Here is a 26,246-nt window from a genome sequence, read left to right as displayed (position 1 = left end):
CCGTTGAATATAAATTGAAGAATTTCACGAACACAGAAATGCCTCAGGAAGCAAAATTGCTCCTGTCCCTCAGTGAAGGACCGGAGCCTAAAATCAAATATTGCTTTGTCCTTACAGGATTTTAACAACTTGACGATTTGAAGAGGTCCAAGAAAGTGCATTTTACCAGTTGAATATAATTTGAAGGCACGAACATGAAGAAAGTGGACCAAATTGCAAAAATCGCTCCTGTCCCTCAGTCAGGGACCAAGGCGAAATCCATTGTAGCTCTCGTCCCTCTCCCAGGGACCAGAGCGAAATTCTTCATAAGGCATGTCTTAGGCAAAGATCAAGCAAGTTTTATGTTTGATGGCAAGAAAGGAGGTGAATTGAACTCGTTGAAGACAAATTGAAGATTACAAAACATCTACAAAGGACCCAAATGCCTAAGTTCGCTCCTGTCCCTCAGTCAGGGACCAGAGCGATTTTTACCTTAGACAAATTTCTTGCCAAGTGAAAGCAAATTCCAAGGCATGGATGAATGAAACGGAGCATAACAAGATCATTGGAGATATTTTTTGAAGTTAGCAAAGTGAGATGAAGCCTACAAGAGCAAGATCGCTCCTGTCCCTCAGTCAGGGACCAGGGCGATATGATGGTTATATTGCCTTTCCTCCAAGTTCAAGACACTCCAAGACGAAGTACAAGGTGGTGAGGACGTTTTAAGACATCTCAATGAAGAACGAAGTGTTCAAGGTTGCCAATGTTGAAAGATTTGCACCAAATACCCTAGTTTGCTCCTGTCCCTCGGGCAGGGACCAGAGCGAAAGTATTCAAATGAGGCTAAATTTGGGTTGCTATTCACATTTTGAATGATTGAAAGAGAGTAAAGGATATTGTTTTGCACTTTGAAGATAATTACGAGTTAGTATGATGAAGATTTTGCACTAAATACCCTAGTTCACTCCTGTCCCTCAGGCAGGGACCAGAGCGAAATTTTCATGAGGGCTTAGATTTTGAAAGTTGATCGCGTATCAAGTGGCCAAGAAAGATCAACGAACCTCATTTTACACGATGAAGGCAATAACAAATTGATGAAAGCAAGCATGAGCCCAGGACATTGAAGTTCGCTCCTGTCCCTCAGGCAGGGACCAGAGCGATATTGACTATATTGGCCAAATCTCTCAAAAATCACGTTAAGTCAAGGTTATGCGAGATGATAAAAGGTCCAAGGTGTCTTTTGAAGATGATATACAAAGGTTTTAAACGTCAAATGAATACCAATTTGAACAAGGAAGCTATATCGCTCCTGTCCTTTGGACAAGGACCAAAGCGATTTTTATTAAAACGTTCATTTTTCCTCAAAATCAAGACAAGGCAGGATCGCACAAGATCAAGATAGTCGTTTGGAAGGCAATGAGCGAGAAGTTAAAGGTTAACTACAAAGAATGTTGATTAGAGCACAAGGATCGCTCCTGTCCCTCACCAAGGGACCAGGGCGATAATCCTCCCAACATCAAATACGCCTTGTAGAAGTCAAGTGAGACAAGCATGGAATGAAGAAATAACATTATTGTTCGTCTTATGATGGAGATTTGAGATTTAAAAAGCAAGATCAAGGAGAAACTATGAAGTTCGCTCCTGTCCCTCTCCAAGGAACCAGGGCGATATCACATCTAGAGGCACTCCTTCGCACAAGCAAGTCACTCAAGTTTGAAAATCCTAGCAAAAATGCCAACTTCAACGTAGGGATGAAGATTTTGAACGTCAAAAGCACAAGGATCGAGACCAAGTTGCTAGATCGCTCCTGTCCCTCAGTCAGGGACCAGGGCGATGAGGTTTGCATTTCTCCATTTTCAAATTTTGGCGCTAAACAAACATTTTGAATTTATTTTAAATGCTAAATTCGATGGGTTTTGAAAATTCAATTAAATGGCATTTAAAATTTGCGCTTGATATTAATTAATTAATTGTTTTTTGCCTTGTAAAAAAAAAAATCGAATTTACTAATTAATAAATGATGGCATTTAATAATTAATTATTAATTATTAATTTAAAATCAAATAGAGCGCTTGGTTTATGGAAGTCGGCCTAGTGGTAATTGAGGTGTAAGCGCTTATAAAGGGAGGTGAAAGATTTCATTTTCACATCGTCATTTAATCATCTTTACATGCGATTTGAGGAAGACAAAGGAGAAATGTGAGTTGTGTTTTAAGGTGCGAATTTCATCAAAGGAAGGCGTAAACATCAATCTAAGGGGTGCGAACCTTAGTTTCATTTGTGCGAATTTGTCAAAGACATTGGAAGATCACGTCAAGGACATCCCAAAGGTGGCAAAGTTGCTATTTTGAAGAGGAGATCACGTTGAGGCCATCTAATATCAATTTTGCCTAGGCGAATCCGTTTGTTTTGCATTCTAGAGTTAGCTCTCAAGTGAGGTATGGCGATATGGTTTTATCGTTTTAATTTTGAATTGTTGATCGTCATAGCTTCACATTTTGAATTTTGAATTTTGAGTTCCCCTAGCTCAATCGTTTTTTAGGAAATGATAACTCAAAGACTTATCATGAAGTTTCCTAAAATTAATCTAATCTATGTTATGCATTGCAATATCCAGTTACTTATTATGAAATGTTGTGTAGGTATGGCGACCCCTAAGGCGGGAGCATCCACCAGTCGTCCAGCTCTCATGAAGGAAGATCAAAAGACCGAAGAAGTGGAGACCAAGATCGTGTCGAAGTGGAGCAACATTGGAGATACTAACTTGGGCAACTTCAGCACGAAGAAATTTCGAGATGTCCCTTACATTGGCAAGCCATCACCTGTCGCCTGGAGGATAATTGAAAGTGGCATCATTAAGGCGGCCGGCTTCCCTCCAGCAGTACAGTGTCATGAGTTGATGATCGAGTGTGCTCGTCATTATGATCCTCAATCCAGAACGATCGTGTCCAAGGAAGGAAACACTTTAGCTTATCTTTCAGAGGAAGCTATAAGTGAGGCTTTCCATCTTCCAGAGCACAGGGACATGGTCTACAAGAGCATAGAAGGAGCCAGGTCAATGTATGAAGATGATCCAGATGCTTGCCTAAGCATCATTAACAAGAACTGGTTACTCAAGAGTCGTCCTCGCCTGAGTAAGGTACCGAACACACCACACAGGATTGATTTCCAGGAGGAGTACAGAGATTTGATTACAATGCTCAACCGAGTCACAGGAGCCCCTCAGGCTTTTTACTTTGAAAAGTGGATGTTCTACTTCATCCAGGTGATAGTTCAGGGTAAAGGAACAATTCATTGGGCTAGAATGATTAGCCATTGCTTGGACGTACAGTTGAGGAGACTCAAAGCTACCAAGTCCTTCCACATGAGTTCATACGTCATCTATGCCTTGATCAGGAGCTTCGAGTACGCAGGACTACCTCACAGAGGAGTGATTGGAAGAGGACCCGGCGAGGTCAGAGTTTGTGATTCCTATGTCCACTTGCATCATCCGCCAGGAAGCAACTACAAGTTAGTTAATGATACCTTCACTATGAACATCACAAGGACGTTGCAAGGCGGGATTCACAACAGATTATCTCAGGATGCACAGGAACTGGTAAAGAGGTACGGTGCTTGGTTTATTCAATTTCCGAAGTTTACTTATATCAGAGTACATGGATGTCCTTCACCTCCATACATGTTGCCAAGATATCCGACAGACAGAATTGTGTTACTTGAGGTAACAAGACAGTTGGCAGCTTATGCGAAGGCATTCAGACACAAACATGGAAATGGAGTTCCGGTACCTATCATATTGGGCAATTCAGTTGAGGTATGTCCTAATGCTTTAGCCATGGATGACGCGGAGAAAGAGTTAGCTTTGTATTCTTTTTCATTCTTCGCTTTGAGGGAAAGCTTTGATCCACATGGATATATAGAGGAGACAGTCGGTAGGAAGTTTAAGCATGAGTTTCAAATAGAAGATTTTATGATGAATCTCTTAGACGATCTTGAAGTGAAAAGAAAGATGCATTCTAGATTGCCTTTGGATTTCATCAGGAAATGCAAGATTTACAGAGTGGCCGACCAAGCACAGGACAGTGGCAGACATCTCCAGTCATCCTATGACCGAGAAAGCAAATCAGTAAGGTTAGATTGGAATGAGCCCGAGGTCGTGGATCTAGATGCTTTGATGGCTCCAATCTTGTCTTGTACTCGCAGATGGGTTGATGTGCAACATCAGAAGTTGAGAGAGCAAGGCATAGCTATGACTTTCACTTTGGAAGAGAAGCCAGCCGAAGGTGGAGCTAGTGTAAGCGAAGGTAATCCTAATCCCAGAACTGCAAATGAAGGCAACCTTCGAAGTGCAAGTGAAGGCGATCTCCATCCAAGAGGCTCGAAAAGGAAAGAGAGACCTGGAAAGAGAGAATCTTCCAAGAAGAAACAAGAGGCCAGTCGAGATCGTTCATCCGGTACATCTTCTCGAAAAGAGAAAAGGACAGTTGAAGTGGAAGAGTCTATGGAGTCGATGGTTCAGAATGATAAAGAAGGACAGGTTCCTCAAGGGTCGCCAAGTGGATCTCTCCAAGATTATGAGCTACATGAAGACAAGAACAATGACGAGGTAACATCTCCTCACAGAGAAGAAGAAATATTGCCTAAGGAGATACAGGTTAGAGAGACAAGATCAGCCATCCCAGATTGGTTGAAGGAAAGATTAACGAAGGTGATTGTGATCGAGGACGAAGACAATGTGATTGATTTAGAGAGCCTTGTTGGACATTCCCAGGAAGTGACAGAGAAAAGAAAGGCTACCAAGATGTCCAAGATGATTAGAGATGAGACTGGATCCAAAAAATTGCAGATAGCTACACCGGCAGTAGACAAGTACGAAGGTGAGATCTTAGCAGAGGAATATGATATAGAGACATTTGAGCTAGGTCCATCCACAGCCGAGCAGACACTAGATGATGCCACAGATTCCTTTGAAGCATTGAAGGACAAGCTTAGAGAAGAAATGGAGAAGAGTAGAAAGCTTGAGAGGGAGGTCGGTGCATGGAGAACATATTTCAGCCATCTCAATCAGCCTTTAGGACGTCAGGATCCAGCAAGATCACCTATACAGGCACTTCCCCTTCAATCAATTGGTGAAGCAAAGAGATTCAGGAGTATGGTCCAACGTATGAGTACTTGGATGGATAAATCTCATACGGTTGCCGTAGAATTTGCAACAAGGATGATGAAGACTATTCACCGAGCTATTCAGGTTCTTGAGATCATCCACAATTTGATGATAACGGTAGCCGCTTTTGCTCATACCAAGGATGTTATCATTCCTGTCTTGAAGGTAATTAGACAAACGTCGAGGAAGGTCTTAGCGCAGGAAAAGATTATGGATGGAGGACCTCACAGTTTACTTCAGTGGTCAACCTTACTCCAGATGAAGGAAGTTCTCTTTGAGGACATCAGTACTAGGTGCAATCATGTTGAGGAGGTGATCAACCCGATCCAGGATAGAGTATTTGAGGTACTACGTACCATTCTTGGCAGGAGGATCGAAGTTGAGACAGATGTGGATTTGCAAGAATTGGAAGATAGAATCAAGGTCATCTTTTGCAAGGACGTCAATATCACAGATGAGCAACAGGACCAGATGTTTGCTACCATGCTCCTGATTGAAAAGACTAAGCAACTTGAACTTACATGGGACGCGGCTCTTCTAGATGCATTTGATCAGGTCATCCACTTGGAAGAAAGAATGAAGAATCTTCCCAAGATTCCAATTACTGAGATCGAGGGAATCGTATCAAGATTCATTGCATATGCTAAAAAGGAGCATTGGAAAGGGAATAAGATTCTAGATGAGAGGTTGTTATAGATGACATGGCACCTTAATTGTCATTGGTCTATGTCTCCTAGATTTTCGTGCCAAATTTATAATTGGCTATGCATTTAATGTTGTGCAATAAAAGGGGAACTATTTGTAACAAACCCTAATTAGGGTTTAGGTGTCATGATCTTGACCGTTGATCTGCTTTCAATCTGGACCATTCATTGTAATTGAGGATGCTATTTATACCCTCATTTTCATTTCATTTGTAATAGAGATAGTTAAGAGATTAGAGAGAAAGTTTGATGTATTAGAGAGATTAGAGTTTAGAAGCAATTTTACTTTTGTAGCAAGATTGAGTTTGAGGAAAGGAATTCAAACAATTGTTGTATATGATGACTTTGAAATCAATGAAATATTGAAGTTATGGTGTTTTGTTGCAACTTTCTTGGTTATCTTCATGGTTGTTCAATTTACTTGAATCATGCTCAATCAAAGTAGTGTGTTAATTTGAAGGACATAGTGTGAGACTTGATCTTTGGTAGGATTCGTAATCCAAACCACTAGCTTCTTGCTGATTGTAGGAACGCCTTGCGTGGTCGACTGGAGATATTTGAATCACTTAACCTTCAATCATTATTGTATCTTGGATATGTACCTTCGTGGTAGTGTCTTTGATCTTTGATGCATTGAAAATCATTTCGTTACTTTAGAAGATCGCACCAATTTCAATTAAGTTGTTATTTTATGACGAAATTGAAGTTGGTAGAATCTTGCCAAGTCTTGTCCACATGAAGTCATTCTTAGGGTTAGATTAGATTAAACCTCTTGCAAACCCTATACTTTTGTTATTTTTTGAAACCTTCTTTAGTTTAGTAAGACTTTCGGAGTGTAAGGCCCCTTAAGGACACAGCAAATCACATCATACCGCTGGTGCTTATCCACACGTAGAGACCCTACTAACCAGAACATTGGAGTCATCCTAACTGATCCTTCATGCGAATCTTCAGCAGTTAGAGACTTTATTCAAGAGAGGATAAGATGCCTTTGGGTATTTTATTCTGTGTATGATTGTGTACAAAATACACGTCAACAGATTCCATAGGAGTAGACATTGGCTTACAATCCATCATCCGAAATCTTTTCAGAATGTCAATAGTATACTATCCTTGACTTAGAAAGATTTCATTAGATCTTTGCCATACTTCTAAACCTAGAAAATAATGCATTAGACCTAAATATTTCATTTCAAATTCAGAAGCTAGATCTTTCTTGCATCCAATAATAAGTTCATTTTTACCAGCAAGAAATAAGTCATCCACATAAAGAACTAAAATCAACATTTCATCATTTGCAATTTTAAGATAAATGTTAGGGTCAGCATCATTTTTACGAAAGCCTAGACTTAACAGATATTTATCAATTCTTTCATACCAAGCACGAGGGGCTTGTTTAAGACCATAAAGAGCTTTCTTTAACCTGCACACGTGGGTTAATTTATCCTGAATCTCATATCCCTCAGGTTGCTCAATATAGACTTCTTCCTCAATGACACCATTGAGAAAGGCAGTCTTAACATCCATTTGATGTAGTTTCCAACCCTTCGAGGCAGCAATAGCAATTATTGTTCTAATGGAAGTATATCTAGCAACAGGAGCAAATGTTTCTTCATAGTCTATGCCTTCCTTTTGGGAAAAGCCACGCGCTACAAATCTAGCCTTATATTTTTTCAATACTACCATCAGCATTATGTTTAATTTTAAATAACCATTTAGATGAAACAACAGATTTACTTTTGGGTCTAGGCACAAGGTCCCACACATCATTCTTGATGATTGACTGATATTCTTCATCCATAGCAAGCTTCCAGGCATGATGACTTAAGGCTTCTTCAACATTGCAAGGTTCAGCTTCAATGAGATTACACATTAAAGAAACGTAGTTGGAAAATACTTGAGGTCTCTTGGTTTCACGGAAGGTGCCACTTGGAGCAGCAAATCTCTCAGCTTCTTGAATGGTGTTTCTTACCCAAAGAGACCTCTTTTTGGTAACGACAATGTCACTAGGAATATCAGTGGGATTCATGGGTTCTGGAGGATCCTCATGATTGTCTTGAGGTGGAGGTTCAACTTGCTCCCTCTGAATCTCAGGGTTAGTATCAACGTCTATATTTTGATTATCATTAGATTCATCAATAACATAAGAACCTCTCGATTTCTTAAAAGCAATGTCTTCCTCAAATTTAACATCCCTACTTACCTCAACGTACCTTTGACCTGGGATGTAAATCCTGAATGCCTTGGAGGATTCACTGTAACCGACTAGCATGCCATTCTTTCTGGAGGGTTCCAACTTTGATCGTTTTTCCTTGGGCACATGAACATAGACAGGACTTCCAAAGATTCTGAGGTGACTAATGTCTAGTTTGGATCCTGTGAAGGCTTCTTCTGGGGTCATGTTCTTTAGAGCACGATGAGGAGATCTGTTCTGGATGTATACTGCAGTTCTAGAAGCCTCAGCCCATAGGAAGGTCTGCAAGTCTTGATCGTGGATCATAGCCTTTGCAGCCTCCACAATGGTCCCATTCTTTCTTTCAGCAACACCATTTTGTTGAGGATTGTATGGAACACAAAACTCTCTCTTAATTCCTGACTCAACACAAAAATCATGAAAGCTACCGGAGGTGTACTCACCTCCATTGTCAGATCTTAAACATTTGATTCTTTTACCAGAGAAGTTTTCAGTTAATGCTTTAAACTCCTTAAATTTACTTAAGACTTCATCAGATTCTTTAGATTTCAAGAAGTAGATCCAAGTTTTCCTAGAAAAATCATCTATGAAGATAACATAATAAAGGAATCCACTAGGAGATGCTACAGACATAGGACCACATAAATCAGAGTGAACAAGTTCTAGTTTATCTTTAGCTCTATTTTCACTTTTATGAAACGGACTTTTAACATTCTTACCAGTAGCACAACCTTTACAAGTGTTATCATGAATTTGACTGAGTTTAGGCATACCTTTAACTATCCTTTCAAGAGATGGAAGGGCTTGATAATGTAGATGTCCAAGTCTTCTATGCCATAACTCACAGGATTCCGGGACCTCATTAATGAGGGCTTGAATAGGGTTAGTAGAGAGCTTATAAAGACTATCATATCTATGACCAATTATACGAGCAGATTTGAAACTAGCTTTCTTAGACCAAGCAAGGACTTTTCCTTCAGAAAATGCAATTTGATAACCTTTATCTTCTAAGGCAGAAATGGAAATTAAATTTCTTTTAATTCCAGGAACAAACAGTATATCACTTAGATGTAATGAAATACCAGAATCTAAATTTAGAGAAGTAGAACCAGAACCTCTTACCGAATAACAAGCATCATCACCAATTACCACGTGAAGGCTGGTATCCTTTTCTACAAGACCTGAAAGGTGGTCACAATAACCTGTGATGTGTCTAGAGGCACCACTGTCAATCAACCATGTATTGCTATCTGAGGGAATACTGCTAGAAAGGGCCGAAATGAATAGGAAGTCATCATTGTGTTCAAAAACTTCATTTAGATTAGCTTCACTTTGGTTAGGGTTAAACTGGCATTCTTTAGCATAGTGACCGAATTTGTCACATCTAAAGCATCGCACACGCGAAGTATCTCTTGGTTTCTTCCAAGGGTGTTGGGAACTAAAAGGTCTTGATTCCCTATTTCTTTTAGGATAAGGTTGCTTCCAATTACCCTTTTTCTTGCATTGGGCAGCGAGCATGTGATGCTCATCTACATGAGGGCTCTTGGATTGGCCTCTAGTGAAGAGGCGAGACTCTTCTTGGATGCAGTCATTCTTAAGACGATCAAGGGAAGGTAGCTCAGACCGGCCACTTATGGTTTGGATAAATGATTCCCAAGAGAAGGGTAGGCCATTAAGAGCAATCATGACAAGGTCTTTGTCTTCCATAATATGCCCAATTAATCCTAGCTGATTCTTAAGTTCAGAAATTCTCATGAAGTAGGAAATAATAGAGTCTTCTTTAGCCATTTTGATATTAAGTAGTTGTTGTCTTAACGTAATTGCCCTACTAAGATTGTTAACTTCATATGTACCTTGAAGATGGCTGAACATTTCCCTTGCAGAGGTGAATGAGGCAATAGAGGTGACGAGGTGATCTTTGACTGAATCAATGAGGATCTTCCTAGCCTTGATAGCATCCTTTTTGAATTGTTTTAACTCAGCAGCATCTGATGGCACAATTAGCTCTTTTTCTTCTATGAATTGAAGGAGGTCTTCTTCCTCGAGAGCCAACTTGATTCGAACCTTCCATGCAGTAAAATTTAGATTCCCATCAAGCCTATCTTCAACTTTTAGCCCCATTGGCCTGATTTGCAAAAGCTACAGCAAACTGAAATAAAGGTGAACTGAATTTTAAATCTGAAGATTAATCTAACCAATTAGCTCTGATACCATGTTAATTTAGTACTTTCAGATTGCATAAAATTCAGAAAATTAGATTTAGATTAATTAACTAATTAGTTTTCAGACTTTAGGCATAATAAAGGAAATGAAAAACTAAGGACAATACACAGTTACCCTGGGAAAACCTCCTAGGAGGAAAAACCCAGCCAAAGGATCCTCAGATCTGATTTATGATTAGAATTCAATAGGAAGTTATACACTTATCTGCTTTTACAGTCACCATGAGGGAGGAATAATTAGGTTATAGTCCTCCTTGTATGATTACAGTCCTTTTATTGGAGTCTTCAATTCAGTATGATGATCTGCTGTCTCTAAGAGAGTTCGCTGGCTTCAAGGTAAGATCTGCTGCTGTTAAATCAAGTTCGCACCCTCCTAATTTAATCTGCTACACCATGTGAGGTTCACTATTGGCTGGTTGCAATCTTCATGAAGTTCGCTGCCTCTATATGAAAGAGTTCGCTGCCTCTATGAAAGACTTTGATAAAGTTTGCTGTTCACCAAGGATGTTTTACTTGCATTGACTTGATTGATATAAATGAAAGGAAGGTGAAGCTTTTATAGGAGACAATTAGATCCCTAATCATGTCGGCCTTCTTTAACCTTTAAACTATTTATTGCTTTCCATTAATTTGTTTTAATGGGGTCGGCCCTATCAAGGAGGCGTTTTATATTAGCTTGTGGCGAGCAACCTTAAGTGCCGAGGGTGATGGGCCTAGCCCTATATAAAGGGGGGCGGATTCCAATGTTGCCTAAGGCAATAGGAATCCGCTGGCCCTAATTACAACCAACAGGGTCCTGCCCAAGCAGTTGGGTTCCCTGTGGGTCTTGCCAGGGAACCCACCCGCCTGGGCAGGACCTGGGTGGGACCCAGGTTGAACCAAGGAGGACCCGAGTGTAACGTCCTAGGGTTATTGTGACACTATCCAAACTTCACTGACCTTTCAACACAACAAACTACAACCGACAGATATTATTCCCCCTGAATTCACATAGCTAGATTGCAACTGAAATTAATTATAAAGGAACAGATAAATAAATGAGGACAACTTAACTGTTTTATTATTATCTCTGGAATAACAGAATTACAACTATCTGTTGCTCTGCAGATCCAAAGTTAGACCAAGTATGGAAACCTTTACAGTACTCTAAAAAATTGTAATGAGATGTATGAACAGTCTCCTAGCTGAGCTGGATGATACCTTGTATGGATTCCTTGATCTAAAATATTTTCTACTGTCCTCAGTTGCCTAGCTGAGTGTAAACAAGGGGTTATTGAATGTGCTTGCCTCAGGTATGAGGGTCATGATTTTTCTTTGGGTGTGGTGCTGGATAGATTTGATAGGCCAACCTTATGAAACTGGTTTCTCTCATTCAAAACGACTAGTCTAAAGTTGGCTAGATTGTTGATGGATTGGGAACTGTGAACATATATAATTTTGATGTTTGAAGTTTGAACATATATATGTATATATAAAAATAAAATAATATATAGATATGTATGGACGAACCCGTACCCGTACCCGTACCCAAGAAAATTTTTTTTTGCCGAATCCGCGAATCTGTACCCAAATCCAAACCTGAATCCGAACCAGGACCGGTAACTTAGATTCTCAATTGTTTCCATTATGGAAAGATCTTCTGTAATTGCTTATATGAGGGGTATTCCTCTCCTTTGTTAATATAACAATCAATTATCATTTCAGGTCCCTTAATAATAGTCATTATGCATTATGTTTTTGAAATTTTAGTTGGTTGTATTAAAGATCTTGGTAAAGCTTACAACCTTTTGTGGCTTGTCCTTTCTAGATTCTTTGGGTTTTAAGGAAGTTTAGGAACAATGCATGGTATCAAAGCCAGATGAGGAAACTTATTGAGTCTTTTGGAAGACTCATTTTCAGCACTGTGGTTGTGCAGGTTACTATCAGACTGAAAACCCCTATAGACAGATTTGATGAGCTGAGGGACTTTGATCACATAGTTGCTAACAGATCTGAGGTAATTTATACTAGTTGGCCTGCATCAAGGAAGAGAAATGATTATTTTTCGAAGGTTTTATGGAGTTTAAAAATCGGTATAACAAGAAATACCAGGACACTCTCCTCAAAGACTTGGATATTACAGATATGAATAGAGTATTTATTCCTGATGATGATGAATTTATCATTGAGCCTCCCAATGGTTGTAATGATATGGATTCTCTTAGTGACAGCTTTACTAGAGACTTTGGATGAAGATCTTACATTTTAAATCCAGTTTTGCAGTGATTATAGTGACAGACCATCTCCACTTTTGATTTGTTCACGACACCTAACACTCATTCTACAGGTGACAGTAGACATAGGTTACAGTTCTTCGTTTGTCCTAGACAGTACAAATCTAGTTGCTTCAGACTTGGGTATGCTTGCATTTATACAATGCCAGATTTTGCTACTATGATGGTATCCTTAGCTATTGGTTTATGGTTCTATGACAATTTACTCCACTCTCAAGATTGGATTATTTCATTCTGCAGATACTATGTTTTCAGCTCCCAATTTTGGTACTGGATGTAATATCATACTATCATCCGGATGTTATGGCTTAAGTCTGTAGATTGGTCATCCAGTGATAATAGGAAAAAATACAACAGCTACAAATGAAAACATGTTTATTTATGTAATGTGGAAATTACTGTATACACAAGAAAAAGAATCCTAAAATTTTAAAAGCAAGAGAAAACTTTGCATTAAGGAAGAAAAATTTACTGATTAGATGGTATCCATGTAAAAACCAGGTTTACCTTAAGAGCAGTTCCAAGCCGTTTGCTACGCCTTTCACGTACAATTGTCAGTAAACCATATTTGGGTGAGAATACATCTGCCCATTTGCGAAATTCTTCATAGTTCTCTTCAAACAAATCCCTAGTGTCATCCGCATCTAAAGAAGAAACATTTTTCTCTTTGTCATCAGAGGACTCAGGGCTTGCTACGGCAGGATTGTCATCTCTCTCTACTTTCTTTTCCTGTATCACCAAATAATAAATCAAATAATTATAGGTTTACACTTTGGATTCTGCCAAAAATGCATATTATAGTTCTTTTCAAAAGAAACTAATACTTCATCTATGCTAGATCAATACAACACATTTACTAGCTACCATGTGCAGTGACAGCCCACAGACCATCCTAACAAGTCCACTTTTAGGCATCTCAAGTTACACTTCCCAACCGTTGGTGCATCTCTATCAATAATATTTTTAGTCAAACGAAATTAACTGCCAAGTCTAAAATTTCTAGTCAATATATTGTAGTTGAAAAAGTGTGTCAAGCATTTGAAATTTACAATTACAATCATCTAAGCTATAATTTTATTCCCCAGCATATCTAAAACCAAAACATAGCAGAGAACTACTCATTGTCTCATCTCACTGTACAATTGAACAAGTAGAAGATTTCATTCAATCAACACAGAGAGGATGGTATCCAAAAATACAGCCTAAAGCTACTTTGATTCGTGAGGTGGAAGGCCTCTGGTATCAGAAATATCTTTAATTCCTTCACCTTTTCACACAACAGAAAAATGTTTTGCTGCATGCCATGATTCTTAATGCAACAAGATAAAAACATTTATTGTGCAAAAACAAATCAAAACAGGAGAAAAGAGACCTCAGCTATTTGGGCATCAGTTGCTAAACATTGTTTTTTTATGGACTCTAGCAACAATGTTGAAATTACAAACTATATCTAAACTAGCATCAATGGTTGTTACGAAAAACTATCCATATCTACAGTTTAAACATGCATATTGATATAATTTTGCATCATAGCTATTAAGATTCAAACAATAATCACTTCAACATTAAAGTTGAGTTCTCTTTGTGCAATTATATTCTTATCCTAAACAAAAACCTATAGTTCATCCATGTTTCTAATTTAATGATCTATCAAGATTTCTCTGTTTGTCTGCCCAAATTATAGCAAAAATTTCTCTGAAATATCATTTTCTTACATAAAAGATTTTGATTGTTCAAGTCTTCAAGAAGATATCACAGCATCTATAAGAAACTTAAAATATCCAAAAAATAAGAAATTAAGCAGGACAGGTAATAGAGTCAGCCAACTACAAGCAAGTACCTTCAACGAATCAATTTTTTCCACTGCTAATCCTTTTCTATAATATGCTTCCGCTAACCATTCACGTTGAGCCTCCATCTTCTTCTTTGTTTCCTGAAAAAAGTGTTGTGACCATTTTAAGCATGTCTTAAGCTAAATGCTAAATCATCTTAGCTTAATGCAATATATTAAGACTAAAAGACAAGGAAACAATTCAATAATAAGCTGATAAATACTTACATCAGCGTCCATGTCTTCAGATTCACTCTTCATTGAGAAATATTTTGCAAGTTCATCCTTATCAATACTGTCGATTATGTCATTTCCTGTGTCTATTATCTGGCACGAATACCAAAAATAAAGATTATGAAAATGCAAATAAGCATTACATGAACACCAAGTTTAGGGTTTATAATTGGCATATGATTGATTATATATTAAAAGATCACAGCATTTCATCAAATACCTCCTTTTGATGCTTTCTGTTTTCTTCATTCAAACTCATTGAGACCAGTCCTCCAAGAATTGATGTTAATAATTCTGTATCTTGGGGATATTGTAACTGCAACAGAACACCAAATACAATCATGAAAATTATAGAATGCATTTTCCATGTTTGCAAAACAAAAAAAATTCATTCTTAATGAAATATGTTTGGGAATGTTCTTAAACTATATCAAAGATTCAAAATCATTAATTAACTAGCAATCTCACTTTGGGGTGAAAAGGTATGCCGAAGAGGTGTGAAAGATCAATTAAGGAAAAATTTAGTCTATTTTTTGCATACACTTCTGCAGTAGATGAGGTCAATTGGTAGGTCATTTGGCAAATGACATTGTTTGTACAAAAAAGGTCTAAATGGAGAAGTGATAGCTTCAAATCAACCATGCATCCACTTACAGGGATCCAAAGACAACTGAAAGAAGGCCTCTAAATCAAGAAGATTATCAAGGTCCATTACCAATAGACTCATGTTATGTTTGCAATAGGGAGAGAGAGGGAAGAAAGAGGGAAAGAAAGAGGGAGATATAGCGGGGGCTCGGGGATGGTGAGAGGGGTTGGGGATGGGAGCAAGAAATAGCGGTAAGGAGATAGAGATAGAGATATATATGGAGAGGAGAGAGAGGAGAGGGGATTGATATAGATGAAAGAGAGATAGAAAGATAAAAATAGAGGCAGAAAGTGATATATATAGAGGTAAAGAGATGGAGAGATAATGAGATAGAGATAGAGAGAGAATTTAATAAAGATGGAGAGAGAAATTAAAAAGAGATATAAATATAGATGCCTAGAAAGAGAGAGAGGGAGAGAAAGGGAGACATATCTAGAGATAGTAGGAAAGAGAGAAAGCTAGAGGTAGAGATGAAGATAGAGTGAGAGAAGAAGAGGGAGACAAATAGATAGAAAGATATATAGGAAGAGGGAGAGGGAGATAGATATATAGATGGTGAGATAAAGTGAGAGAGAGATAAAGATATAAGGATATATATATATAGATAGATAGATAGATAGATAGATAGAGATGGATAGATAGAGATATATGGGAAGAGAGAGAGAGTGTGTGTAGGGTAGGAAGTGAGGGAGGGAGAAATGGAGACTGATGGAGAAAAAGGGAGAGAAAGGGGGAGAGAGGGAGAGAGATAGTTGGAGGGGGAGAGAGAAGAGGAGGGCTACAGGGAAAGAGATAGGTAGAGAGGGACAGATAGATCAATATATAGTGAGGGAGAGGTAGAGATATAGATAGAGGGATATATAGAGAGATATAGATGGATAGGGAGAGATAGATAGGGAGATAGGGTGATATTAGTAGTGAAAGATATGGATAGAGAGATAAGAGTGAATAAGAGGAGGGAGAGGAACCGAGAGAGCTAGAAAGAGGGGGGGGAGAGAGAGAGATTTTAAAATAATCAAGATTGACATTATTTTAATTTAACTCAATGTAAATCCAATCAAATTTAATCGATTTTAATATATATTATTTTGTCAATTATTCAATTTAATTCTCAATTGATCAATCTAAGTTCATATTAATTTAAAATTAAATTTTAAAACTGGACATGAAAGGTATGTTTTGTTACCTAATTTAGCAGTCATGTAAATCTTCATTTATTCACATGTAAGACAAAGTTCCATAGAATAGTAATCATGCATGGTGAGAGATGTGCAAAGGTTGGACCATTTTGTCTTGTCAATTTGGATATCAAATGTCATACTAATTGTTTTAACAGATTTTGACATGGTCCATCTTAATTACGACGTTTAAAATCCAATTAGTAGTAATTAATTAAGCAAAAGCTCTTTACAATAATACTACTTAATGAAAACTACAATAAGAATAAAATGAATATGAGATCTCAAACAAAAAAATTAAATACAAATTGTTGTTTGCTTTTTATATATAGATAATTTTAGTCATTTATTTATTTTAAATTAATTTTTTTATTTTTAAAGTGTAAATATTTAAACAATATTAAAAACTATGTTATATTATTTTATCAATATTAAAAAATCATGTTAGATTTAAAAAGCATAACAATGATATAAATAAAGTTTACATCCTAAATAGAAAATCCAATTCTTAATAAATAATTTTTAACATAATTCAAATGAACAAAAATTGAAATTCTAATTTGTTTAAAATCTAATTAGTGTTGATGTATAGCTAGGTCGGAGGCTTCTAGGGGCCAACCTAGAGCTGTCGGCCTTAGCCATAATGATGATATAATTTAATATGTAATCATGGGCGGCAGCATGTAACTTGTGTAACTCGTAAAGCAATTAGGTCTGGCCCTAAATGGGTGAACCCCGTGTAAAATAATGTAACTTGTCAACATGTATTGGTCTGGCCTTAATTGGGCGTCATATGTAACTTGTAATTAAAGGTCTGATCCTATTCTTGGCACCAAAATTATGCAAGGCCAGCTAGAGACCTATAGAAGGCATTGACACCTATATATGTAAGGTGATTTGAGGTCAAATCATAGTCAGATCAACCAATCATCTATCTCTCTAATGTGCGACTTACCTCTGCACCAACGAGCTATCTACTTTTGGGGAATCATCTTCAGCGAGTTATATCTGCTATTCAGGCTAGTGATCTGCCCTCTGCTTTCTAATCAGCAAACATTGCAAGCGAATTGATATCTCCAGTCAAGCGAATTCTGTCTAAGGCTGGCAATCCATCGTCCAGGCTGGGCAAAGATCATATATGACTACACAAACATCATTCAAAGACAGCGAACTCCATTATGGGCTGTCAAAGTGATTCACAATGATAGTGATCAGAACTTCAAGCCAGATTTGTGTATCTCAGATAAGTAGTGTTCTATTTTGGATTGTGCCCTAACAAGGTACAGTGTAAATCTGCTACTGCGGTTGATCTAATACAATCTGAGATATTCTTTGCTGGGTTGTTCACCTCCATGAGGGAGGTTTTTGTGGAAGATGAAACACCAATAGCCTTTTTCCCTCCAATTCACTTGGCTGTTCAGCTTCCTGAGCCTTACGTATTGGAGCCATTATATATGTTTGCTGCTGTGTATTATTGTATGTAACAAGAGAACAGAGATTAATACAGAATTCCCCTGTTAATGTGGACGTAGCCAATTTGGGTGAACCACCATAAAATTCTGTGTTGTGTCTTTATTCATTCTTTCTTTCTTTCTGTTTTTCTGCACTTTCATTTTTCATTTATTCGCTCTTCATAATCAACCAATTGGTATCAGAGCTCGGTGGTGAAGCTGGTTGGGAAATTCGGTGTAAAATTTCCAGAATTATGGAAGAAGCGGACAAGTGGAAAATTGAGAAATTCGCAAGTCAGAATTTCGGACTTTGGAAGGTGCAGATGGAGTCACTGCTGATTAAGCAGGATCTTGCATTAGCGTTGGAAGGAAAGGCCAAAGGACAAGGCACTCTATCTGACCCAGAGTGGGAAAAAATGGACAAAAAGGCAAGAGCAACGATCTTTCTTTCATTGTCCAGCAATGTGTTGTTTAATGTCTCATCGTAGAAAACCTCTAAAGACTTGTGGGATAAACTTTCATCAATGTATGAGATGGCTTCAGCATCTAATAAGGTATATATTATGAAAAAACTTTATAATCTGAAAATGAAGGAAGGTGGAATTATGCCAAACCATTTGAATGAATTCAACACCTTAGTGAATCAATTAAATTCAGTTGGCATCACTTTAGATGATGAAATTAAGGCAATTTTGTTATTATGTTCACTACCTAACAGCTGGGAAGGCATTGTAATGGCTGTCAGCACTTCGGTGGCAGCCCAAAACAAGTTGAATTCTGATGATGTTGCAGGTACTCTTCTCAGTGAAGATATGAGAAGAAAGAATCAAGAGCCTTCTTCCGGAGAAGCTTTGACGGTAGTAAGCACTAAAAGGCATCAAGAAAGAGGAAGGCCTCAAGAAAGAGGCAAGTATAATAACAGAAATAGATCTAAATCTGCAAAGAGATCGAAATCTAGAGGTCGTGATGGCGAATGTTGGTTTTGTGGTAAGACTGGCCACACTAAAAGGAATTACCGGTCTTACAAGAAAGCACAAGAAAAAGTGCGGGACAGCGAAGTTAATGCAGTTTATGATAAAGATGATAGTGTTTTAATTCTTTCTACAACCGACACTACATCAAACTCATGGGTACTTGATTCCGGAGCCTCTTTTCATGCCACTTCTTGCATACAAGCCTTCACTAATTATGAAGAAGGGCAGTTTGGAAGAGTGTACTTAGGCGACAATAAAGCATGTGAAATTATTGGGAAAGGTAATATTTTATTGCAGCTGGCAGATGGAAGCAAATGGCTCTTGAAGGATGTTCGTCATGTTCCTAAACTCAAGAGGAACTTAATTTCTGTAAGTCAACTTTATGATCAAGGCTGTCATGTATTTTTTACTTCTGATTCTTGGAAAATAACCAAAGGGGCCTTTTTGGTAGCAAAGGGAAATAAAGTTGGCAGTTTATATGTCTTTAATAATCATGATCAAGTGGGAGCTGCTATGACAATTGAAGACAGCGGGACTGCACTTTGGCACAAAAGACTCGGTCACATGAGTAAAAAGGGACTCTCCATTATGCTTAAGAAAGAGCAACTACCAGGCCTAAGATCAATTGACTTGGATTTTTGCCAACATTGTCTCTATGGCAAGCAGAAGCGGGTTAGCTTCTTAAGGACCGGTCATGAGAAGAAGAGCGTGCCCTTGGAGCTGATTCATTCCGATGTCTTCGGTCCCACGGAGGTAACATCAATTGGAGGTGCTAATTATTTTGTAACTTTCCTTGATGACTGCACAAGGAAAGTTTGGATTTACATGTTATCAAGAAAATCTGAAGTATTTTCAAAATTTAAGCTATTTAAAGCTTTCGCTGAAAATCAAAGTGGCCACAAAATTAAGTGTTTGCAAACAGATAATGGAGGAGAATTTTGCTCCTCGGAGTTCGATAGTTTTTGTGCTGACAATGGTATTCGTCGGATTAAAGTTGTTCCCTTTACTCCTCAAGAGAACGGTGCAGCTGAAAGACTCAATCGTACAATTCTTGAGACAGCTCGTTGCATGCTCTCGAATGCTGGATTGGGTAAGGAATTTTGGGCTGAAGCCTGTAATACAGCAATATATTTGATTAATCGAGCGCCTTCATCTCGTTTGAACTTTGACATTCCAGAGGAGACTTGGTTGGGTAAGAAAATTAGTTATCATTATCTCAGAATTTTTGGTTGTGAAGCGTTTGCTCTCATTCCTAAGGAAAAGCGTTCCAAGCTTGATTCCAAATCAAGACGATGTATCTTTGTTGGTTATGGTGAAAACCAATATGGTTTTCGGTTATGGGATCCGCTTGAAAGGAAGATAATTCGAAGTCGAGATGTGGTGTTTAATGAACACTGTTTTCCAGCAATGCTAGCACAACCCATTGATACCACAGAATATGTGCCCCTCTCTGTTTTTGATAACAATGTTTCACAGGAACCCTTGAGATTGTCTCCTACCTCGATTACTTCTCCAACCTCTGTTTTGGGGTCTGGACCTGTTTCTTCATCACATGTCTCCAGTCAGAATGAGTCTGATTCCTTTGGGATTGATAATTCCCAGCCTAGTGAAGTCACTTCACAAGAGAAATCTGAATTTTTGAGAACAGTTATACATACTTTACAAGGAGATTATGAAGTCTTACCAGAGGCTGAAAATTCTCCACGGTGCCCAATTGCAAGCTCACAGTCTTTGCCCATCGATCCCTGCTCCTCTCGCAAGTCTCTGGCAGCGTGGGGTTTGACACATCACAGCCATTTCCAAATGAGACAAACGCACATGACTCTGACTCCTCCCGCGCAGCAACTATAGGTTTACCAAGGAATTTTGGCATGGATCATTTACCTCTCTCATCGCGCAGGTCACCACCATCTCCAATTTCATGCAACGCAGGTTTTGAGTTATTGAAATTGCCAAGGGACATTAGCGTGGGATGTGATAGGAGTAATAATGTGCAACGTCCTTTGCCTCCATGCCTCTCTTCACAACTCACACGCAGTCCAAGATCTTCATCAGCGTATTTGCCCCAGTCAACAGATTTGTCTTCAAGCACAGGGGGCGGTTTTGAACAGACACTCCCAAATTGTGGTTTGTCAGAGATAATGCAGGAGGGTTCTGTGGATTTGAACCAAAAACATACCTGCACTAGTAATGGAAAGAATTCTTTGTCAAACAATGTTGACAATGGACAGGGAAATGAAAATAGGGATCCAAATTTGTCTCAAAATTTAAATTCAACTACAGGGTTAAGAAGATCCACCAGGTAGAGGAGACTTCCAGAAAAGTTTAAAGATTATGAATTATTGCTAACTGAATGTCCAGAATTATTATTCACTGATCAGACAGAGCCAGTTACCTTTAAACAAGCCTGTCATGATCCTTATAGTGAAAAATGGATGGAGGCAATGCGAGATGAAATGGATTCCCTGCAGACCAATTTAACTTGGGATTTGGTGTCACTTCCTCCTCATAAACGAGCTTTGAAAAATCGATGGGTGTATCGATTGAAGGAAGAAGAAGGCGGTAAGAAACGTTACAGGGCCAGGCTAGTTGTAAAGGGTTATGATCAGAAAAAAGGGATAGACTTCAATGAAATTTTCTCTCCAGTTGTGAGAATGACTTCCATTCGTGCTGTGTTGGGTTTAGTCGCAGCTAATGATCTTGAGCTTGAACAGTTGGATGTTAAAACCGCCTTTCTTCATGGCGATATCGAAGAAGAACTCTATATGGAACAGCCCGAAGGTTTCGTCAAAAAGGGTCAGGAACACTTATACTGTAAACTGAAACGAAGTTTGTATGGGCTCAAACAAGCCCCACGACAGTGGTATCGTAAGTTCGATCGTTTCATGGCTGAGCATCAATTCACTCGTTGTGAGGCTGATCCTTGTGTCTACTACAAGAAGCTTGATTCCGGTGAGTTTGTTTTATTACTACTTTATGTTGATGACATGCTGGTTACAGGTTCTAGCATGAAAACTATTTGTGATTTGAAACAACTATTAGCTCGCAATTTTGCCATGAAAGATCTTGGGGCTGCAAAACGTATACTTGGAATGAATATAATCAGGGATAGGAAGAACAAAGAAATCAGGTTGTCTCAAGAAAAATATATCAATCAAGTTTTGGACAGATTTGGTATAAAGGATCTTAAGCCTGTTGTCACTCCTCTACCTGATCATTTTCGTCTATCTTCCGATATGTGTCCTAAGACACAAGAAGATCAAGACTTTATGAAATGTATTCCTTATTCATCTGCAGTTGGTAGCCTTATGTATGCCATGATTTGCACCCGACCAGATATCTCTCATGCAGTGGGAGTTGTTAGCAGATTTATGAGCAATCCCGGCAAGGCTCATTGGGATGCTGTTAAGTGGATTATGAGGTACTTGAAAGGGACTTCCAGTTATTCTTTATGTTTTGGTGGAGGTAAACTTCAGCTACAGGGTTATGTTGATTCTGATTTGGGTGGTGATCTGGACACACGCCAATCTACATCAGCATATGTTTTCAAATTTGCCGGAGCAGCGATCAATTGGGCCTCTAGGTTACAAAAGTCAGTTGCTCTTTCTTCTGCCGAGGCCGAGTATATGGCTCTATCCGAAGGGGCCAAAGAAATGATTTGGTTGCAGCGCTTATTGAGTGAGTTGGGATGTAAACAGAATGATTATGTTCTTTTTTGTGACAGTAGCAGTGCCATTTTTATGGGTCATAATCATTCATCTCATCGTCGTTCTAAACACATTGATATACAGGAACATTTCATTCGCCATGTAGTTGAAGAAGGCAAGCTACAGGTTGCTAAGATTGATACAAAGGTGAATCCAGCTGATGCACTCACAAAGGCTGTGACAAGGGCGAAGTTCGAGTTCTGTCGGACTTCTCTCGGCCTTGTCAAACTCTGATAGCAGGACAAGTAGGGGAATCTTTGCAGCAGCGATTGGGTTTCAAGTGGGAGATTGTGGAAGATGAAACACCAATAGCCTTTTTCCCTCCAATTCACTTGGCTGTTCAGCTTCCTGAGCCTTACGTATTGGAGCCATCATATATGTTTGCTGCTGTGTATTATTGTATGTAACAAGAGAACAGAGATTAATACAGAATTCCCCTGTTAATGTGGACGTAGCCAATTTGGGTGAACCACCATAAAATTCTGTGTTGTGTCTTTATTCATTCTTTCTTTCTTTCTGTTTTTCTGCACTTTCATTTTTCATTTATTCGCTCTTCATAATCAAACAGTTTTGCCAGGGTACTTCTGTGTTATGTGTATTGCATTTGTTGTTTACTGTTTTTTGTTATCAGTCTGATCACAAAATTAACAATTAGTAGTAATTACTTAAGAAAAAGCTCATTAAAATAGTATTACTTAATGAAAACTACAGAATAATAAATGAATATGATCACTACCTAAAAATAAAAATCTAATAATAAAATAGTATGTCATTGACAACTTTGAAAAGCTACTCAAGCAAAAATTAAAAACACAATGGTAATAATGTACTTCCTAATTTAGTGAGAAATAGAAATAAATTTTCCAAATTTTTAATAAGAAATTAGAAACAAAACAAATACTGCGATAATGGTAAAAGAGAGATTTGTGGCTGTCAAAAGATAAAAGTTTAACTAAAAAGATATAATAATTTTGAACCATATCCACAATAGTCTATAAAAATAGAAAATTTATTAGATTTTATAATTTTGTTTTGTTATATTTTATATATAATTTTATAAATATAATATTGTAGAAGAGATTACTAGTAAAACTTTTTAAAAAATTATAAGTAAATATAATATAATATTTTAATTTATAATATTTGTTAAATATTTTTAGAGATGAGATTATAAATGATTTTTTAATTTTAGAATATTTTAAATGTTATCTTAAATATTTTTTAATATCAAATTTTTTTATTTTTTTTTATTTAGTAAATTTAAGATTTTTTATTGTGTGCAGGTTTTTTGTGTATATCATTTTATCATATTTATTGGAGAAATACATATTAATTTTAGATTGTAATATTTTTTTCTTACAAAATATTTTAAATATTAGACCATGATTATGTTTTAATATACATTTAGAAACTTATTTTGAAATGATCCAGCTTTAATATGAATATAGAAACTAATTTTTAATTTAAGAGTAAATTTAAGATTCTTAGTTTATGTGCAAGTTTTTTTATCATATTTATTAGAGAAATACATACCAATTTACAATATTTAATATCAATTTAGAAAATTGTTATTGAAATAATCCAACGGCTCTAGACATTTGCAATTGTCTTACAAGTCTCTCCATAAAAGTGGACTGTCAATCACAGAAGTTAGTGGATTGAGTTCATATAGGGAATGCCTTCATTGTAATAATGGCATGGCCAAAAAATCATGAAAGGAAAAATGCCAAGAATCTTTTGATACAGTGAAAGCCCAATCTAGTAGTCCACAACTTAAACAACCTCAGATACATGAACTATTATTTTTGAAAGTTCTACTCTATCCCTTTTATTACATTGGATAGTAATTACCAATTGACTACAAAATTGGCATGCTAATTGGAGTGATTCTATAGCAGCATACGTACTTTGTTCTAGTGATTATGAGATTATATGACTAATATCTTATTAGATTTAGCATCCGTGTTATATTGATGTTTTATTTCTATTTAACAGTGACAATGATTTGATGATCTCTTACCATTTTAATGCATGCTTTTGAAGAATTTATTCCATTTGATTAGAGATCAGATGTAGCTAGGTTATTATATGCATTAGTTTTAGATGCAACGTGTTATAAATAATTATGTTACTCATAGGTACATTGATCATGACTATTCATTACTCTTATTTATTTGTGCTTCTATGTAGCAAGTGATGATTTATTTATTTATTTGTGATACCCATGGGATAGAGATTTACAACATCCATTAAGGCCCAGATTTTGAAAGCCATAGCAAGGTGATTTGAGCCAATATGACCAGTTTGGAAAGCATCTCACACTAAAAGAGCATGATAGTGTTTGCTAGGTATTATAGTTGTAACATGTGATCCCTTTCTTATTTGTTGCATTTTGATATAGGGCATACCCACACCCAAGAACATTTAAACACTGACTATTCCTAGCTCTTGCATTCATTGGACAACACAACATTGCCACATACCATTGAGGAGGATTGCTATAAAAAGAAATACATAACAATATAATTCTACTAAATATCTGAACAATGTTTACAAAGAGGTTCATAACTTTATATAGAATTTGGATATGAAATGGATGAACATAAAACATATAATGACTAAACATTACACAAATAAAATTTCTAAAACTCTAAAAAGGCCCTCTTAAGGCTTATTCTACCAAAAACAAAACATACAAACATAATGACTAACAAACTGACAATGCTGAAAAGAGTCACAATAATGTATTCAACATAAGCTCTTCTTTAAAACACAAATCATAGACTAGGTAGAACTTCATCAAGATGAAGGTGCACCTCTTGAGCTAAATTTCCGAGTTCTCAAATAACCACCTCTGAAACTCTCAAATCATGGATCTCCCAAATTATTGGAAAACAATCCATGTTGAGCAACATCCACAATGCACCATCAAGTTGTCTCATGACCCTCCTAAGGATATAATTCACAAGACCACAAACTCCCAAAATATTTGCCCAACCACCCATTTTCAGCTTCATCTACACTATATTCCTTCCTATCTTCAAAGTTTGAACTTCTTTAAAATGCATAAAAAGCACATTCTTCACTATTGCGAGCATCCAGAGAATCTTCAATAATGGTTGCACTAGCTCCACTTGGTTTTTCTTTGGCCTTCTATTTGAGAACATAGTACCAATCTATGTGGCCTATTTAGTCCCCCTTTTGTCTTGTCTTTATTTTTTATGATTAGTGTATAAGATAATCACCTTTTGTACCTCTTGCAATTGTTCTCTTTTCCTTAGCTAGGAGAGGTGAAATAATATCTTTACATGCTTGAGAAGGTAGTGACTAAGAGCAAATATGATATTGTTGAATTTCATACGCAAGCTAATTAACCAAATGACTTTGGCACATTCATTATCCACTATAGCATTGAATTCTGCTAGTTGTCAAAGAAGAGATATTAGATTGTTTGAGCGACTAGACATAGTGCCATTGTTAGCCATCTTTGTAAAGTTGAAACTTCAGAAAAAAAATTGCATTAAGTCTTCTGCTCCAAATAGTGTGTGTTAGTGTAAATAGAGTCATTGTCAAACTAGTTAGCTAATCACCGTTCTAGTTAGTGACCTATTCACACCTAGCTTAAGTTTACTTAAGTTGTTTTATCATATGGTTTAGACATGTGTCCTCTTCATTTCAGTGAAAAAATA

At 37.3% G+C, this 26,246-nt stretch overlaps 1 protein-coding gene across 1 annotated transcript in view; it reads right to left on the bottom strand.

Annotated features, from left to right (window-relative positions):
- LOC131074641 (tripeptidyl-peptidase 2) overlaps window positions 1-26,246 on the bottom strand; it is a 284,234-nt gene that overhangs the window by 22,341 nt on the left and 235,647 nt on the right. Inside the window, exons 30-33 of the mRNA XM_058011296.2 lie at window positions 14,822-14,917; window positions 14,596-14,694; window positions 14,377-14,469; window positions 13,044-13,265 (exon numbers count right to left, since the gene is read on the bottom strand). Coding sequence (XP_057867279.2) covers window positions 13,044-13,265; window positions 14,377-14,469; window positions 14,596-14,694; window positions 14,822-14,917 — 510 coding nt within the window. The remainder of the gene's footprint in view (window positions 1-13,043; window positions 13,266-14,376; window positions 14,470-14,595; window positions 14,695-14,821; window positions 14,918-26,246) is intronic.

Source organism: Cryptomeria japonica, chromosome 4, assembly GCF_030272615.1.
Source record: "Cryptomeria japonica chromosome 4, Sugi_1.0, whole genome shotgun sequence".
Lineage (NCBI taxonomy): Eukaryota > Viridiplantae > Streptophyta > Pinopsida > Cupressales > Cupressaceae > Cryptomeria > Cryptomeria japonica.
The sequence above is the reverse complement of the archived record's forward strand: the minus strand, read 5'-3'. Positions and strand labels throughout refer to the sequence as shown.